The sequence below is a fragment of the Hetaerina americana genome, unplaced genomic scaffold, assembly GCF_022747635.1.
Source record: "Hetaerina americana unplaced genomic scaffold, ioHetAmer1.1.p SCAF_6, whole genome shotgun sequence".
In the NCBI taxonomy this organism is placed as follows: Eukaryota; Metazoa; Arthropoda; class Insecta; order Odonata; family Calopterygidae; genus Hetaerina; species Hetaerina americana.
In genome coordinates this window covers 14,866,232-14,885,460 of record NW_027287205.1, presented here as the reverse complement: position 1 = coordinate 14,885,460, position 19,229 = coordinate 14,866,232, and the positions used below count along the sequence as shown (strand labels likewise).

The window sequence follows — 19,229 nt, the reverse complement described above, 5'->3', positions numbered from 1 at the left end:
CTGTTTTAAGGGTTGCTTTAGTTTGAATTAGAAATAAGACCCTCCTTCGTTTGCATTTCATTTCTACAAAGCCCAAAGTTTTTGCTTTTTATTCCATGTCTATTCACATTTTTAGCCTATCCACGTCACGTATCTCATTTCCTTATTTCCTCCGTTCCTGCATCTGATAATTTCGTCCGCTATTTTCCTTCTTCAACGGTGTCTCCACATTCCACGTAACTAGATCCATTCCTTCCAGCAGCTATCACGTTTTTCCCAATACAAAAGACTTCGCTCAGCGAATTTCCTCCTGAAAACACTCTTCCTAGTGATATTCTTAGCGTGAAACCCATTTAAGGGTGATTCTGTCTTTAATGTGCCCTCAGTAGGTACTTTATCTGAGGTTGCTTCTGCAGCAACGATTCCTGAAGGTTTATGCATAAGCCTATTCACTTCTATTCCGTAGCTTTTGATTTTCGAGTTGGCACGATAATAAATTCAAACATTGTAGCATTATATCTATTACGATGTTTCACTGTGGGTAGATCATTCATATACTGCCTGAAGGACCCTAACATATTGGATTCTGGGTAAGCTAAGGCTAATTAAAAAGTTTGATTCTTCGGAAAACGTAGAGACAACTCACAGGTAAAGCGTTCTTAAAAAATTATGTTTTGTATGTTTACCACATTCAAAGAGGTCCAGGTTTGTCCTAGTTCCATGTTGACTTTGTGCAGTACTAGGCGAGTGTTTTGAAGCTTAAGTTGACATTCCTCTCAGCTATCATTTACCTCGCCACTTTTTGTCATAGTTGTAGATACTTTTACCAGTACATGATGAAATCATAAGGATTTTTCGTGGTTTCTGATCATTTTTCCCTATGGGTAGAAATCAATTGTAGGAAATGGGGTTTTGAAGCGAGGTGATGTGCAAAGTGAAAGACCAGAGTTAGGGAGTACGGAAAAGAAGTCTAAATGCGAAAGAAAGAATTAGGAAGTTATGGATTTTTTTTCAGTCCAAAATGAAGGTGATCTTTCAATGCTTACCAGCGGAAGAAATAGTGTTTCTCTTTTGTAATTAAAGAAAATAAAAAGTACGTTCTGACTTGCAATATACACAGATATGTGCAGGCGAACACACACGCGCACAAGTAAAATTATTGGCAGTTTATGCTCTTGAGGGTGACTGATGAAAAAATCGATGTGTCACTAGCATGGTAATTATCCATACACACTCTGTTGTTTGCGCGATTCACGTGTGCTTCTATGTACCAGTGAAAGAGCGCGTGTGTATATCTAGACTAGGCATTTGGTTATATATATATATATATATATATATATATATATATATATATATATATATATTTCATATTTATGTATCATTTATTTTATATATTACCTTTTTCTTACCCATATATTAATGTAAGGGCGATTGGTGGGTCACTGCCGCAGGAGTTTCTCCTCGTAATCCCTGAGTGCGCCTGTCACTACGAATCACCAAGTTCACTGAGCTAAACAAACCAGAGTAGGCGTGTATACTCGCAACTGTAACTTTATATGCATTATTCTTCTCTGGTCACAGTGAATTTATTTAAATACGATTGATGGGATCGCTACCGCAGGTGTTTATCCTCGTGGTAAATCCTGGATGCGTGTGGGATTGCGAATCACGGAGGTCACTGTGCTCCACAATTCCGAGTGGGAGTCTTTTCTTCGTGTAACTGTTTTCGAAAGCCCCTTATTTATTTTCTTCACTTTATTTTACATTCCTACCCCCAAATATTCGGCCGAGGGATTTCATTTCATTATTCATCACATAACGACATGCTTATTACATTTTCAATTTATTTTATTTTTTTATTAAAATCCAGGTACAGGACAGTACCAGGTGGCACAAGAGTCACAAGAATCACAAAAGATAATAGGTAAAATCAGTCAGTAAAACAAAATTGCACTTAAAGGCAACTTGAAAACACAAATTTCTTTCACAAGCAAGAAAATCCCCATCTCATTAACATATATAATACCAATTTTTGTATATATATATATATATATATATATATATATATATATATATATATATATATATATATATTTATTTATTTATTTATTTATATGTATATATAATGGCGTTTACACAAGAAGTGACTACATGAAAATTTGTATAAATTGAGAAGACACAGAAAGGATTAGAAGGAGGGCTTACGTCAAGGACCTATGTGCAAACTGGTGCAGTTCACCTTTATCATTTGTTCTTTCCAAAAAATTAACGTTGAACAAGCCTCCTAAGTAAGTGCCTCCTTACTGGAGGAAAAATGAAATCCTCTTGATTGTGTTATCCCCGACCCTTCTAACTCCAAAATCCTTACTCCCCTCTAGCCACCTTAGCTCACAGACACACGGAAGGAGTGCTCACGTGACCCTCGCTTCGCGTGCTACATGTGCTTCCATCCTCGACTTTGAAGCCCTCGTTAATGGAGAATGGGGCGTTCTTTACTCGCCGGCAACTTTTCTGACTCTCCTGAGTGCTCTCTTTCCTGCTGATGTTCCAGTCCGTCATTTAAGCTTCAAATAAATAGTCCGAAGATGTCCGAAGGAAATCGAGATTCCTCCGTCAAGGTCGGACCCATCTTTACACCGCGTGACTATTCTCCGATATTGGTGAACGTAGTTAACTTAGAGGGATTGCCTAAATGCTATTCACAGATACATCAATCCTGTGAAATTGCTCATAATTTTCCTTTATACTACTTCCATTTCACCAACGATTTCTTTCCTCTAAAATGATATACAGAGTTTCTGTTTGTATATCCTTTCCTATTGAAATACGGAGAAAGAAAGAATAACCTCCTCCATCTTCCGCCTCCCTCTTTAGAAGGAAAATTAATAGGCCGTTAAATGAACTTCCTCATTTTTGTAATCTATCGTGTGTAATTCTCGTAATAATCGTCAATAAATAAGCTGGTGGGACTAACTAATCGAGAGTATTCAAGTTCTCCTATCCTTAAATTTTTCATACAGGGGAGCAGATATTCTCCTTCATTTTCGCCTGTAATACTCCTAGTTATAGTACATAGAGCTTATAAAATGGACTTCAAGAAATGGAAAAATAAAATCATTTTGAATCATTATTTGAAACTAAAAAAATGATTATGGTCAGTTAAACCTGTACCTTATCCGTTAATTAAAATAGTTATTTCCAGTGTGTATCGTACATAAATGTATTCATTTCTAACGAGTGCGCCTATGATTTTGGCAAGGCACATGTAAACAGGGGTGAGGATATGTGAAAAAAGTGAGTTATACTTTATGATATTTTTATTTCTTTTACATGGAACGATTTTCCCACACCCATTCGTAACATTTCCCATTGCCGAAAACGCCCCGGACGACCAACAGTTTGCGGCCCAGTATTCCTGGGCAAGGCGAGTACAGCCCAGATCCAAATAAACGACGCCGTACTCCGTTTGACCATTAAACACTTCCCGCTTTCGAATTCTATGGGGATACTCGATACACACGTACTTCCTTAAAGGCTGGAGGGTGAAGGCTTTTACTGTTGCAGATCGAAAACTGGCCATCGCACACGTGGCGCGTATTCCACCCCACTCTCCCACGGGAAGGATCCGCGGGCGAGCGGCGGTGTTATGAGACCGACCTACCGCCAGGGGCGAATGCCTCGCCGCGCCATAAAGGATTGAACGGCCGGTCACAGAATAAGGATAAGTCAAAAGATTTTCGTATTGGGGGAAAGAGGGGGAGATCCAATAGGAACGAAAGGTATTAAACAGCATTCATATTCCGGGACGCGAGCAGGGGTGGACGGGGGACGGAAGGTGGCGAGACGGAATGTGGAAAAAAAGGCGAGGGGAGGAAGACCAGAATAAACAGGAAGAATGAGAGCGACAAAAGGCGCTGCGGGAAATGGCTAGGAAGGGGAGATAAAGAAACAGCTGAGTGTGTTTGAAGATAAGCACGGTAGGTGAGGAGAATAGGGAATCGGGAAAGAAATAAAAGCGGCAGAACGTGAGGCGGAGGAATCGAAGGAGATGAGGACGGGGTGAAGGGGGGTGAGAACGGTAGGGGGGCGGTCCCCTTGGCGACGCCAGCGGGGGAGAGGGGGGTGACGAAGCGAGCAAAAGTATAGGGTACCTGCCGAAAGGCGAACTAGGGCGCCCCAGCGACATCCAACGCTCGTACGCGCACCAACGAATACGCGGTGACGATGGTTCCCCTTGCCAGTTTGGTCTCACGGGAAATTCTTTCCTTTTGGGGTGGAACGAATACGGCCCGAAATCATGTTATCTCCCTCTCCGACTCCCTTTTGATTACGATTTTCCCAATTACGTAAGGCCAACACTTTCATTTCCAATTTCCTCGAGGATCAAGTAGGTTAAAATCCTTAGCGCAATCCCGTCACATTTCCAAAAGAACAGGATTAGTTTGAAGTTTAATTATCCCGGACGAATTTCGTATTTGTTTTTGAGCAAATATATTTAAAACCTGTCCTTATGTCATACATGGAATGCCTTATTTTTTTCTAATTGTTTTTTTCCCTTGTCAGCGTTCAGTACTAGTTCGCCAAATAAAAATTATGGGTTGTAACAAAAAAAAACGTAATGAAAGCATGTACATCATCAAAATTTATAATAAAAGCAATGATATTTGTGTTAAATGTATTCAAATATCTGAAAATCACAAGAAGATAGGCAATAAATTCCAATGGGTGATATTCCTATTCACAGGAATGCTCCACGTAGGATTACCTTAAATTATGTTGTAATTCTTGGGATTATTATTTTGAATTACACTTCAATCTTTCCGTCATGAAATCTTGTTGGGTATTATTTACCTATGGCGAAGAATTTTACAGAAATCTACATCTTACCATTGCTCACCAAATGCCATGCTCAAAATCAACTAAAAAAACAATTGGGACAAAAGTTATACTGCCTTCGCAGCGATGAAGACTCAGCAGACTGAGACAGGGCTGATAATTTTTTTGTTTAAACGATTTTAATTGAGTTTTGTAGGCCCAACTGGCAAAACATTTTGCACCACTATTGAATATATAAAAACCCTTTGCTACTCCCCGGCCAAATAATGTGATTCTAGAATAAATGATATAAACACCAATTATAAATCACAATTTATCGAAAGATGTTTCCAATCAATAGTTATAGGTATTTCATTATAGTCACATTTATTACCAAGTCAATTAGTACACTCTTCATCCTCTTCCAAATTTATTTTAAGTAAATCAATTTATTAACTCGGTTATTTTTCTTTCTCATTACATTTTTCTGAAATGCTCTTCTAATTTTTTCAATATTAAATAACATCGTTTTTCGATTCTCGGTGTAGAACAGATCTATATTTTACCGTGCTTTTTTTCTAATTTTGAATCATGTCTAGTTCCAAATAAAAGCAAGTAGTCGTTGCCATAGAATCATACCGGCAATGAAACTTGATATTGCTGAAAGACTATTATGTTATCGGATTAAATATTACGATATCGACCTCTGAAAAGTACGACCAAAAAATAACCAATGTTAATAAAATCAATGTCAAATATAGAAAATATTAAAAATCATATTTACAATGCAATATGACAAATAGCAAACCAAGTCAGAATAATGGGAATAAGTATGCTTGCTCTTCAATCCATCCGATTCTATTTTGGTGGAGAAATTAGAACGCGACAAAGACGGAAATCATGATAATTCAAGCGAACATTTTTAATGAAAACTACACTGCAGCCGTATGCTTGAATAGAGTATTGAGATTGATGCATTGTTGAAAATACCACATAAACAGAACTTTGTATGACTAGTCCGTTAAAGGGGAGAGATACGCCATGGCGAAGGAAGGAAAGATGGCAGATTGAGAATGACCGAGGTGGGAGGGGATAGGAAGGAGAATTAAGCACCGGAAGATGAATGGAGAGGGCGTCCCCCTTTGCACCCACACTCCTCTCAACCCGCGGCGGAGGCGGGGGTGCGAGGGGATGATGGGGTGGAGGAAGAGGTGGCAAGAGAGAAGGGCCCGGAGGCGGCGATACGTGCGCATTCGAAATGGTTCGCTCCATCCCTTTTGAGTTCGTGCGGTGGCGGCTGATCCCCTCCCGGTATAAAGAGAAGAGGAACTGCCCCGCTGCCGACTGCGTTTCCCTTTTATCTTGCCAGAGGAAATATTCTAGAGATCAAGACTGGGAACTGTGTGGTTTTAGTGTAACGATAAAAAATCTTATCTGTCTTCGTTCTCTCCACCAAGTACTTAAAATTAGAAATATGGCTCTGAAAATATATGGATATACAAGGTTTGTTTAAAAAGTATCCTCCATAAGTTTTTCTTAACGTGTGCGTAAAGTGCTACATTTAGAATTCCTATTAAGTGAGCGCATGATTTTAGATAGTATTGGAATTTATAAGATGACAGTACACACCATTATCACTGAAAATTTGGCGATGCGAAAGGCCTTCACGAACGACTGAAAGCAGGGTCGAAGTTTGTGAAGACCTTTTGCAACGTCATCGGGACGATTTCCCAACCCCCTTACAGCCCCAACTATTTCTTATTCCAAAAAGTATAACCCTCCCTCAAAGGGTACAACCATGGGATTCGAAGTGCCGTTCAAGAAGCTTGCACGCGTACCCTTAAGGACCCTCAGGAATCCCCCTACCACGGAGCCTTCGAGTGGTAGTAGTATTAGTTTTTAGGGGAGGTGACCGACAGCTGAGGCTATTTGCGCCATTAGGGGTGAATACGAGAGGATGAAGGGTAAAGAGAAACCCGGTGTCGGCATTAGCCTACTCTTGACGAAGTCGCCAACGGGTCAGAAGCATAAGGCCCCATCCGAATGGCGGACGGCGTACTCACTCAAAGTGCTCTCCACTAAGTGCCTCAATTAGGGATCGGGACACCACTGCAAAACCTCTGGCTGCCGCCGCCTGAATTCGAACCCAGACCCTCAGGATGGCTAGCCAGTACGTTAGCCACCGAATCATCTCAATGCCCCGCTTCTTTTTTTTAGGTGTAAAGATTTGTACTTTGCTATGTCTTTACACATGCCTCAAATATCTTTAGAAATATAATGTCAAAAATTAAAATACGGCAAAATATTTAAATGTAAGCGCTATTTCTTAAGGAAAACAGGTAACGACTTTGAAAAATCAAAAAAGCAAAGACAGTCGCCGTCATTTCCCTTTCATTCCTTGGCAATATGACATATTCTTAACGGGCTATCTGAAAGATTTTCTTAGCACATGCATGACAAGTTTTCATAAATACATGGGTCACAGAATCAGAGAAAAGCGTATGCTACTTTTTTCTTCAAAAAATGTCCAATGATCCTTTACTTTCTTCAAATTAGCTTTGACTATAAAAATTATTTAGAAAACTTAGAAATTGAGTTGCCGATTTATTGCTAAAATCTTCAATCTATATTAAAAATATTCCGGAAAGTTAGTGATCGTTTTGTCAAAAGCTCTCTAAATGTGTGCGCGTTTCTTAGGGTTCACTTGTGATTGCTTTCGCCCTTATATACTTCTTCCCCTCCGCTTTCTTCATCCTTGTCATCCATTCTTTACTGGCGACCTTTAATCGACTGCCGATAAGTGAATGTTCACCGAACTTAGAGTAAGGAGAAAACTGTAAGTCTGGGCGTCCCTCTCCGCCAAATTGTCTGGTGAGGAAAGTTTCTTTCTTGGTCCCATTAAAAGATTATTTACAATTCTGACTAAACACTCATTCCTTCGCAAATGAAGCCTCAAGAGTAATATCGCAGAAAGGTTTGTTTTTTTAAAGCAATAAATTTGACACCATTCCAGCCATGGTGTCAAGTTAAACTAAATGTCAGAGATAAGTTTGCGCCAATCACTTTCTTACTCTTGCAGAAAAAAAATTAGGCGTTTTCCCTCCAATAGACTGGTTGATCATAGAGGGAGTGGGAGTTGGCCAGACGGGACGAGTATCTGTCTCTTGGTTTTGTCTTCTTTCCAGAGTTCGTCTGTGTCGCCGGTTTGGTTTCTCAGTTGAGTGTCACAGCTGACTCCGATTTTCAAGTAGTTCTCAGCCCTCCGCTAACACGCTTCGATCGGAAACGATCACTGGCGGGATTAGTCAGGAGCCATTCTTTTCCCCCATTCCTCTAATGGCTCTATGACTTTGTCTAGGGCTCTCTACACAGTAGATATCCGAAAATGAAATGGCATGAAGGTCAAGGCGTACATGCCTGTGCACCACTTAATATGAATTTTTCTTACCTCCCTTTCTTATATTTATGATTTTAACTGATTCCAAGATCCGTGGATACCCATTGGAGAGCTTCTTTTGTTAGCCTCACTTCATTTGTGCCTTTCACATACAAATACGATTTCAGGGGACTTTTATGTATATTCTAAAGTATCACCCTTTTAATGACACAATTCCCTTAATAATTTTATTTTTTATTCTTCCAATTTAAAAGATTGCCAGTTGTCATCTAAAAGAATCAATTTCCAGGTCGGAAATGCGTTTCTTATCTGATTCCATATTTCCCGGATAGTGTGTAAATCGTCCGTGTACGGGACTAAGTCTCCTGGGTTTATATCACGTCTTTGGCGTACTAGGAAGACCGTCTAAAATATGAGTGGTGCGATTTTTGTTAAATAGACCTTAATGGAAAAACTCATCCTGTCATGCGGATATAAATTAGCCATCCTTTTTCTTACCTACGTACTATATTAACATTCCCTAAAAAAATTACTTTGGGGTATAATTCCATCATAAATAATAAAAATCCCTGATAATTTTAAACAATTGGAAAAATTCCGTTTTCGCATTTGTACTCGTACGTAGCCATTTTGATAATTCGAAGGGAAGCGCTTTTATCGCCAGATCTAATAGAAACCTCACTATAGACCTGCGGCTCTTGAAGCTATTATTTATAGAGTTCCAGTTATATATTATGCCAAAGGGGAATAAATTTATCGTTATAGGGTTCCGCAGCTAATTTTTCTTATACTTGGAAAATTGAAAGCAAAACTTTTTGCCCTTCAAACAACTGAAGTGCCCCTGATATTTTCGCGGAAAAATTATGATACAAGAGTCTAGAACTAATTCTTGCACTTGAAGTTACTGGTTGCTATTTTTTAACTTTACTCGACACCACTTTTCTAGTGATAACAAACGGTTTTTATATAAAAATACCTATAGTTACAAAAGTCACAATTATTTTACAAAGAATATAATAAGCAGGGAAAAAATAGCTTATTGGACACTGTAACGATATTTAAACCTCCAAGATGCTAATTAAGTAAAGCAAACGTCCCCTATATAGCCACGATTGAAAACAAGCCGCATGAAAAATATATGGTTATTTTGACGTTATACGTAATTGGGGAGGAGGTAGTTCAAGGGGTCGGATGCTCTAACAAACCGAAGTGCCCGGGTCCGATGCCTGAAGACATTTCCCTTGGAATCGAACGCAAATTTAAATGCATCAATTGTAACAAATTGCCTGGCACTCATCGATTCCGTGCTCGTATAAACATAACGATAGCTTCAGAAATAGCGTCTAATTTGGAAATTATATTCCATTTATCCCTATGTGATCTCTCAGTACCCAATGGCTGGAAAGTAGCCAATTTCACGCCAATACGTATTTAAAATAAGCGAAAAAGAGGATCCGAGTAATTACTGATCCATGACTACATATTCTATATCGACATAATACCCCATAAGCCGCATGGGCGTGTTACGGGGGTATTAGGTCACCAATCATGTATGCACAATCCCAATCATGACACCTCTAAACAATATCAGTTTGGTCATTTGCGCTGAATAAAAGTTAATCACACGATAGAAGGTACATACATGCTACAATATTTAATAACCAGAGACGTACATTCAATTCACGCAGGAGAACTGTTAAAAAGATGGGTGCACTTAAAAAAGGCACATAGTTTATTGACAAAACCTTTACACTATTATTGTTAATTATCTCCTCACGCCTATGGTCTTTTCTATTTTGATCTCTCATGGTACGAGGAAATAGCCAAATTTTAAATCTGTCTGTTTTACTATCTATGTCCCTTATTTTACGTGCGTGATCTGATCTGCCATAGGCAAGTGGTGACTGTAAATATGCCTTCATCATCCTCAGAAAAATGACCTGCCTCAAATTTACGCAGTAAATTTAACCTAAATTTCAACCTACGGTAACCTAGAGGCTCCTATCCTGATTTTACTAATAGTGTCGTGAAACAGCTACCTTTTTCAAAAAAGCTTTCCGCGAATCTAGCTGCCCTACGTTGTAATCGACCTAGTTCCAAAAGTAATCCCGCCTCCTGAGAATCCCATGCACTCGAAGCGTACTCTGGGGGGGGGGATACATAACTAACGGAACATAACAAAGCTCAAAAACTACCTAATGCAAATATGAATTAATGAATACATATTCATAGAAACTAAATAAATGACATGGGAAAATAAAAAAATAAAAAAAGCCTGAAAAAACAAAGCATCAGGTCCCGAAGAACACTTCCTAGAATATTGAAGGAATCATATGAAGGAACTACCCCATTTCTAGAAAGTGCCTCGCGACTAGTAGCTAGCTCATGTAACTCCTTTCTGTAAAGGGTGCGATACTGAGAAGTCCACCAATTACCGGCCCAAAACCTTTTCATTGACCTCATGTCAAATATTGAAGTATATTAGCGTTAGTATTGTTATCAGATTTCTTGATAGGAGGAAGATATTAACCCATAATCAGTACGGGATCTGGAAGAATTGATCCTACGAAAAATTATGCGTTTTTAAATTCTCAAAATCCTGAAGTTAGGAAAAAGCAATAATCGAATTGATGCAGTGTTTTTAAATTTCGAGGAAGCCTTTGCTAAAAACCTTCATAATATATTGTTACAAAGGCTTAAACGCTATATTATTAGTAATACAGTGATAAATTAGATCTAGGGCTTCTTGTTATATCAGATCACTTACATTTTAAATGGTTTTCGGGAAAATATAATGCCAAAGTCAATTGGGGGTAATTTTGCCTTACTTAGGCCCTATTTAGAATGAACCGCAAGTATTTGGGATCCATAAGATAAATCGTTGGTATAAGAACTAGATAAAGGTTAGTAAAGGTCCGCAAGATTCGTAGAAAATTAAATTAATATGGATGCGAGTGCGTCTGGCGTTAAATAGAAATTAGGCTGCGTGACGCTTGAGACGCGAAGAAAACAAGCGAGACAGATTTTAAGCTAGCCTCAGAATACACGAGTTTAATTATGGCACAAAAGTCATTTTTATGGCCCTATACTATTTGGGAAGGTCAGACCAAAAAGAGTAGAGGGGAGATAGACTCCACTGCGGATAGATATAAATATTCGCTCTTTCCTTGGTCAAAAAGGAATGATAATTGTATAAAATAGAAGTTTTTTTAAATAGTAAAAAAATTATAAGCCAAAACGAGTTTAAACGCTTCGTAGGCATCCAGTGCATTCGCAGGTGCATGTGGTTTGGTATATTAGTTGCTTGTATGTGCTTAATTTAAAATAAATGTTCGGTCTAAAAATAATTTTCGTACTTCTGGGTAGTTGTGCATACCAGAGGACCCCCACCACACGCCCTTGCGGCGGTTTGCGGGGTAACTCCTCTGAAGGGTTTAGATGCTAAAAAAATAACTGGAGAATAATTTATAGAAGTCATATGAAAGGGAATATATATATATATAAAATATATATATATATATATATATATAGTACAATACACAGTAACACACAATATAGAAAGACAAAAAAAGAAGAACACTCACACGTTATTTCTTTATATTTCGACGGAAACAATCCGTCTTCATCTGAAGATATAGAGTATATATATTACTACACAACAGGCCGTCATGATTTATCAGCGGCCAATTATGAAAATATCGCAGCAGCCGGAATTTCTAGTGACGAACTCGAGGTGACTGCAGTAAAACGGCCTTAATGCCTTTTCCCCGTCCCTCATGCCCCTAGATGAATGATGGAAGAGGCAGTTGTTGCGAAGCCACTCGCCGTTTGACAATCGTCACGGAGGCTTTCTTCCCTCTCTCTAATTTGAGTTTGGACACGAGAGGAAACACAAAACAGATACTTAACTATGTTACTACGTGAGATTTGAGTATTGTGCAGGAGCGCTCTTTTTATTCTATCCAACCGTCTTCTTCAACGAAATGAAACAATTTGAAAAATCGTACGAAGCACTCTGGTCAGGTCCTTATTTTAATTTTAATTATTTACACCTTAAAAGGACTAGTATTAGGCCTAGGTATATGTAGCCTATTGTTTTGTGAGAGTTCCTAATCACATTTTAAAAAATCATAGCTAATTTTTAGGGTATTCTCGAAAAATGGAAAAATATGTTTTTTATATTACTGTGCCGCAAATATCATGAAACTGAGATTGTGAAAATGTCATATTTCCTAAACTTTAATACGCGAGTTATTTTCAATTAATTTATTTAATACCCGAAGAAAGGTTTTGGAGAAAATAACAATAGGTATTACGACAACGAGTTAAAGGAAGAGCGCTTTGCCCACAACGATGTCCAGAGGAGTAAAGGATTTGACAGAGGTGAAGCGAAGGGCAAAGTGGGGAAGAGAATCCCTCCGCATCATGGAATTGGCCGAGGAGGGGTGATGGGTGGGGGAGGGAATGGGGAGAGGTGCCGGAGGGCAAGAGAAAGAGGACACAGGGCAATGGTATAATGCCGTCGGATTTGGGAAGAAGATTACAGAAATCGTTGTCCGAATTACATGCAGGGAGACAACCTGTAGATATTTAAAAAGACGTTATTATTCTTATATTAAACACGACGTAAAAGTTGTCTTTAATGCGTACACGAATTCTTATCATTATTAACGTATAATATTAGAATCGGGTAAGAGTGGTAGGCGAGCTAATGCTATTTGTTTGGATAATGAAAAGGTATTTGACAAAGCTGCCTATGGTAAATGTATTATATAAGTTTAAGCGGTATAAATAGAAACACAATATATTGAGTTGCGGGTTGCGGTAGTCTACCGCAACCGCTTTACAAACGCTCTCTTGGGGCATTTAACGACTGACCGGAGGGCCCGGATTCAATTCCCGAGCAAATCTCTCTGGACACCCTCAGCTCCACCCAAGTTATGTGATTTTTCCGGTTATAACCGGCACAGGGAAAGGAACTGCCCCCCAAACCCTGATGTTTGAATTTCATACGCCGTCGGGCTTAATACTGGGTGAACTCTTTACATCACCCACCAAACCGACCTTCGGGTTGATTGCTGTGTTTATTATTTTATATTGGGTTGAAGACTTTCTGTCAGAAAGAGAACAGAGGATTCTCTTTTAGTTCTGATAGCGTACGAGCGATCTCGAGTGTACCTACGGGAAGTGTAATCGAACCCTTACTCTTCTTGATTTTTACTAACGATTTGAACATCGAAGTGGAAAGTAAAATGGTGATTGACGCTAAACAATATAAAAAATGTTAATTGGTAAATTTATTCCAAATATCAATGGGTTTTATCAAAAAATATGCTGGAATTGACTTGAAGCATTAGATATGATATCATACCAACGTATGACTTTAAATGACAAATTATTATGGGGCCCCCAAAAACGTAAAATATGGGAGCAAGCCAATCAAAAATTAGGATTTATTAGTCATTTGTTGTAAGGAGGCATATAAGATCAAGGAACTTTGGTTGCTATCATACTGTCGGGAGATCCTATTAAGAATATTCATGTATGTAGTGTATGGGACCCGACGTAAAAAGGCATCATTCGGGATATTGACAAGATTAAACCCAAGGCAGTCCGTTATATTAAAATTTTTTGCGGCAAAACGAGAATCATCACAGAAATGCTTTTATTGCTGGGTTGGGGATCATTAAAAAAAGACAATTTAATGCTGGGTTGAACTTATTAACTAAATTCAGAGCTGCTCGTTTCAGTGCCGAGGTCTCGTCAACCATTTTCAATCAAACATGACGTTTATTGGTCAAATGGGCCATCATTTAAAAATTCTCGAAATAGTCACCTAAACTAGCAGCCTCAAATACTCCTTTCCATGATACCTATCAGCTATAGGGATCGAAACAACATGAAGGCCACTTGCCACCCACAGTGTCTAGAGTATACTTATTTTTACTTACAGGCGTAAATTTCAAAACAATTTCACCCGCATTTTTGCCAAATACTTTACCGCATAGCACTGGCAAAACGAAGTGTATTTTACAAAACTTTCCACCGTATTTGGTTTTATTTTTAAGTTCCCCCTTTCATCCCTTGCCCCACTCCGCGGGGGTGATGCTTCACGGCGTCCGCTGGCGACATAAGGTTGATACATGTTCCAGCTATGACGTTGTGGGTATGGACCATAAGTTGCACGGCCATAAATTTATAGAACTTTCCCCTTCTTACTTTCCATTACTTCTATTAGTATGGTGGTAGTCTATCATATAAGATTTTGTCCTGTGTTTTTATTCCCTCCTTTTTTGGGTACCAAAGAAATTTTTTGATGAATTTAACACTGGTATGGATCTAAGTTTTCCGCTAGAATTCCATATCTCCTACTAATTCCATCTGGTGCTTCAATCCCTTAACACACACCTTTTTAGTGATCGCGGGGTATATATATATATATATATATATATATATATATATATATATATATATATATTGGGAATCAATATGAGTCTCCACTGCAACGAGAAATTGTTTGGAGTAGTAGTACTCCGACGTAGTTGCTTTAAGAAGCGGAACCAGCTGCTAGAGTCAAAAAAGAGTTAATGAACAGAATCACGTGATATATAGGGATTTCTCCACTCTATCTTCCATCAAGATTTCGCGATGAAACCAGAGTTCAGGGCCCGTAAGTCGCCACAGGTCTGATCCTTCCACCGCTACCAACCCTGCTGTCTCAAAAAACTGCACCAAATCTTCCTATTTCCTACCTAGCACCCCTGTACTACTACCTAGCACCCTTTTTCCATCTCCTTTAACAAACTTTATTTAAACACATTTGGACTAAGTCCTCAAAATAAAAAATTCAACAAGTTCAGAAAATAGGTTCTATGTTTTGACAGTCTAACCATCACTTACACATAAGCTTTCTTGGAAATAATTTTTAAAATAGCACATTTCTTGTCCACTTATAGTTCCGCCGGATATCAGTGATGCAGAGACGAGCTCGGACATTACGGTGCAAGAAGGAGAGAACGCAACGCTTCAGTGCCGGGCGACGGGCCACCCGTCACCCAGGATTGTGTGGAGGAGGGAGGATGGAGAAAGCCTTATCATAAGAAAAGGATTTCGTGACATTACCAGACGTAAGTAAGAGTGACTCTTTGATTTCACTTCATCATGCTAAGCACTAAATAAGACCGTTTTACCCAATAAAATCATGTCTATGTATTTAAAGAATTGTCATTTTTTTATTACAATATAGCTATCACCATCTCTCGTCCCAATTTTCCAAAATATAAAACAGTGTATCATCCTACGAAATGAATAATTGACGTATAAATTAGATTTACATGTAATAATTCCAAAATCATGTCTGATGTTTTTTTAAATTAGTTTAAAAATTGAATATGTTTTTGCCTACGGTCACAAATCTAAATTTGAGGCAGCACATTATAATCGTTCATTATATTGCGGTAAGCGCTTCGATATTTTGTAGAATTACATTTATAATTTTGTTATACAAAATTATTTTGAAATCGCTTCAATTAAATTTTCTAAGAATATAAGTTTATCAAATAATTATTTCGTAACTCCCTTTTGACATTCGTTCAGTAAATATTTCGATTGACCTATATTACTCCTGTAATAAAAGGTTTGAAGACATTTAGTGATATTATGGATATCGCAATTCCATACTGACTACATTAAAATCCTTTACAAGTGTATGGAGGGAAAACTCATATGGTCAAATTAATTTTTTACCGCGTTTGATAACTTTGAAATTGAATGTAGAGAAAATCAAAATTATAAAAGAGCCTCAAACTCATTGTGCTATCAATCATTCTGAAAGCAATAACGTTTATACAGATATATGGTTTTGTTGAATTTTTTTCACCAATTTCTGAATATATTTTTAGACGGGGTTCGGTACGCTTTATCAAAAGCATTGGAATGAAGAATGTTTTTTTTCCTTTCGAAGAAAAGTGCTTCATTCCGTGGCTGTGCAGCGGCAGCTCCCATACATTCACAGGAGATAGTCGGAAAGAATCATGAACAATTAATCTCATTTATGTTATCATTATAGAAGGTGAACACGGAAAAACACTCGAGTCTCGTCCCTCCCATAAATCGTTGTTAAAGCAAAATTTCAAGTGAAGTACCTTTTATGCTGACGCCATGACTCTGGCTGGATTATCTCTTTTTCAAAGATGCACTGCCAACCAATTAATTCAACCCGAATGAATTTAGGTTATTAAAGCAATGAGTTTTCACCCTTTCATTCATTAACTTCCATTTGAGTGAATCGAAAACACAGAGTCCTTTGATCATATACAAATATGGATATGTTCGTGGTTATTGAAAATCCTACTTTGCCTCATCCGTTCAAAAACTAAATTTACTAGGGTTATTTCAGAAAGCCTAAAGAGTAATGGAGAAAAAGAGAAATACTGCTACGAACGTCCGCAAGAAATAAAATTTTATTCTCAAATGGAATACCTTTCATTTTGATAATTCTATTGAAGAAAAAAGGTTTGAGTCTCTCTTGCCATCTGAAATAATAATAATTTCTTAGCGACCATAGAAAAAAATACTTTACTGAAATATGCGTTGGCTTCTGACAGATCAATTGTTAGTTTCACTGACATGGGAAAATAAGTAGCTTTTTGAAATAAAAGTAATTCTTAGTTTGATCACGTAATTCCTGCTAGATGGTATTTAATAATTATGTACAACCCCATTATCCATATTTTTAGTCGGAAAAGGCATTTTGGAAATAATTTTCTGTATATAATACCAGGCAAGCGGTAGACTTTTCTAATTGATCCTAATTTTTAAAATTCATAGTGCCTTTAACTCTTTCAAGTAATCGGTCCAAAAAATTTCGCCATCACAAGTAATCATATATATCTCGCCTGCATTAATATGGTGACCTCTCTCTCATTTTTTTCTATTTCTATAAGTCTTACAGATAGATTTTCATTACGCAAACTCGTTAGGATTAATCACTAGTTGGTGAGCCACGTTACAAGTAAGCGAGTAAGAAGAGTTTCGCAAAATATATTTGCACATAACGATTTCTTCCACTACTATCATATATTTTTGACGAAAATCATTTGTCAAAGGCTATAGCAAAAACATTCTGAGTTTAAAATCTGGAATTATTGGCAATATTCGAAATGAGTGTGAAAATGCCTACCAAACCGACCTCAACCATCAAATTTTTTTGTCAACTCTCGTTTGCTTTAGTAGAGCACAAACCATTTGTAGGTGACAGTAGCAAGAAAATGTATAAATAATGTTTGTCCAATGTCTCCCAAATTGGTATATGAAAAACCAACATCGTAATTATATTTGCTGATAAAATTATTTCAATTATATAAGTAGTTATTTTGATCAATTTGAGCTCTCCAAGGTGAATAGAGTAGGCATATGCTAGCCGACGTAATACTACGGCATTATGTTAGTTTTACTTTATTGATATTATGAACTGGTTACCACTTTGTACTATGTTCTACGATTTAAAATCATAAAAGTTATTTAATTAAATTATTTAGAGTTGCAGTGAAATTTTCTACATTTCAGATGAAGAGGCAAACATTTACTATTTAATTATGTGATTCATGATATTAATAAACAGACGTGTGTGTGTATATATATATATACAATACACAGTAACACACAATATAGAAACACAAAAAAAGAACACTCACACGTATTTTCTTGATATTTAGACGAAAACAATCCGTCTTCCTCAGAAGATATAGAAGTAATCTTTATTACTCCTATATCTTCAGAGGAAGACGGATTGTTTCCGTCGAAATATCAAGAAAATACGTGTGAGTGTTCTTTTTTTGTGTTTCTATATTGTGTGTTACTGTGTATTGTACTATTCGGCACTTCCGTGTTACGTCTACAAAAGCATATATATATATATATATATATATATATATATATATATATATATATATATATATATAATTACGTACATAGTTTTTCCTTCTTTTCCATAAGAAAGGTGGCTTGTACCACCGAAAATTCGAAAACGTGTGAGTCTCTTCTTTTTTGTTGGTTTATGTGTTTTGTCATTGTTAGCTAGTGCAAACTTCCTATATTTGTATATAGGTACAGGATATTTTAAAATTTATGAGCGTTCATGAACTCAGCATGATAATGCCCAATAGGTATGGATTCAGGTTGGATTAAAAATTACTACGACTAAGTAGGGTAAGGAGTGCGCGTTTTGTGAGTAGTATGGAGCCAATTAATTCTCCTGAATATTCGTAACACTTAGCAACGGCACTCCTCAGATTTACGTTCATTTACCCTTCAAATTCAAAAGGAAAATTTCCTATTTCATATGCTTAATGTCAATGCTGAATATGTTTTATAAGTAGCTTGGCGTAGTTTTAGTTGACATAGAGGACACATTTGTCAGTAGAGGTTACATTTGTCAATCTCGAAATCTCTATGGCACGAACCCATAGTTATAAGCGCAGTTGCCTCCCAATTTTGTGGATTGGTACTAGGAATGTCTCTTGTTATTACTTACTTTTTAGAGCAACATCATCTGAAAGTCTCTCGAGCATTCACAATCCTGAGGAGAAAAAATATAAGTTTGCTTCAACAGGTACGAAAAGAGAATGTTACGCCCATTTTTTTCCAAAGAATATGTGCTGTGCATATTATGACTGATAATAGTCGTATGACAAGAGTGAAATATGTATTTTTTTGATTACATAAAATAAAGTAACAGTTACCAAATAAAACAAAAGAGAACCATGTAAATATTTTCCATACGATCGCGAGCATCCCTGAAAAACGCTGGCAAGCCAAAACAGAAGAGGAAACAGGGTCCGCCCCAAGCAGAAATAATTGAAAAGATTGGAAATCTGAGGCCAAACATTTTGTTTTATAATGTTACAACTTTAAAATGAGACACAAATTACCATGCAACTTCTATGACATTGCGTTCCTAAAAATATGAATTTAATTTTTGCACAAAGAGATGGCAGGACAATTATTACATTTGAACACATGCAATAAACATTCATGA

At 37.4% G+C, this 19,229-nt stretch overlaps 1 protein-coding gene across 1 annotated transcript in view; it reads left to right on the top strand.

The window, feature by feature from the left end:
- LOC139695260 (protein amalgam-like) overlaps nt 1-19,229 on the top strand; it is a 194,691-nt gene that overhangs the window by 89,357 nt on the left and 86,105 nt on the right. Inside the window, exon 4 of the mRNA XM_071593954.1 lies at nt 15,148-15,318. Within this exon, the coding sequence (XP_071450055.1) occupies nt 15,148-15,318 (171 nt within the window). The remainder of the gene's footprint in view (nt 1-15,147; nt 15,319-19,229) is intronic.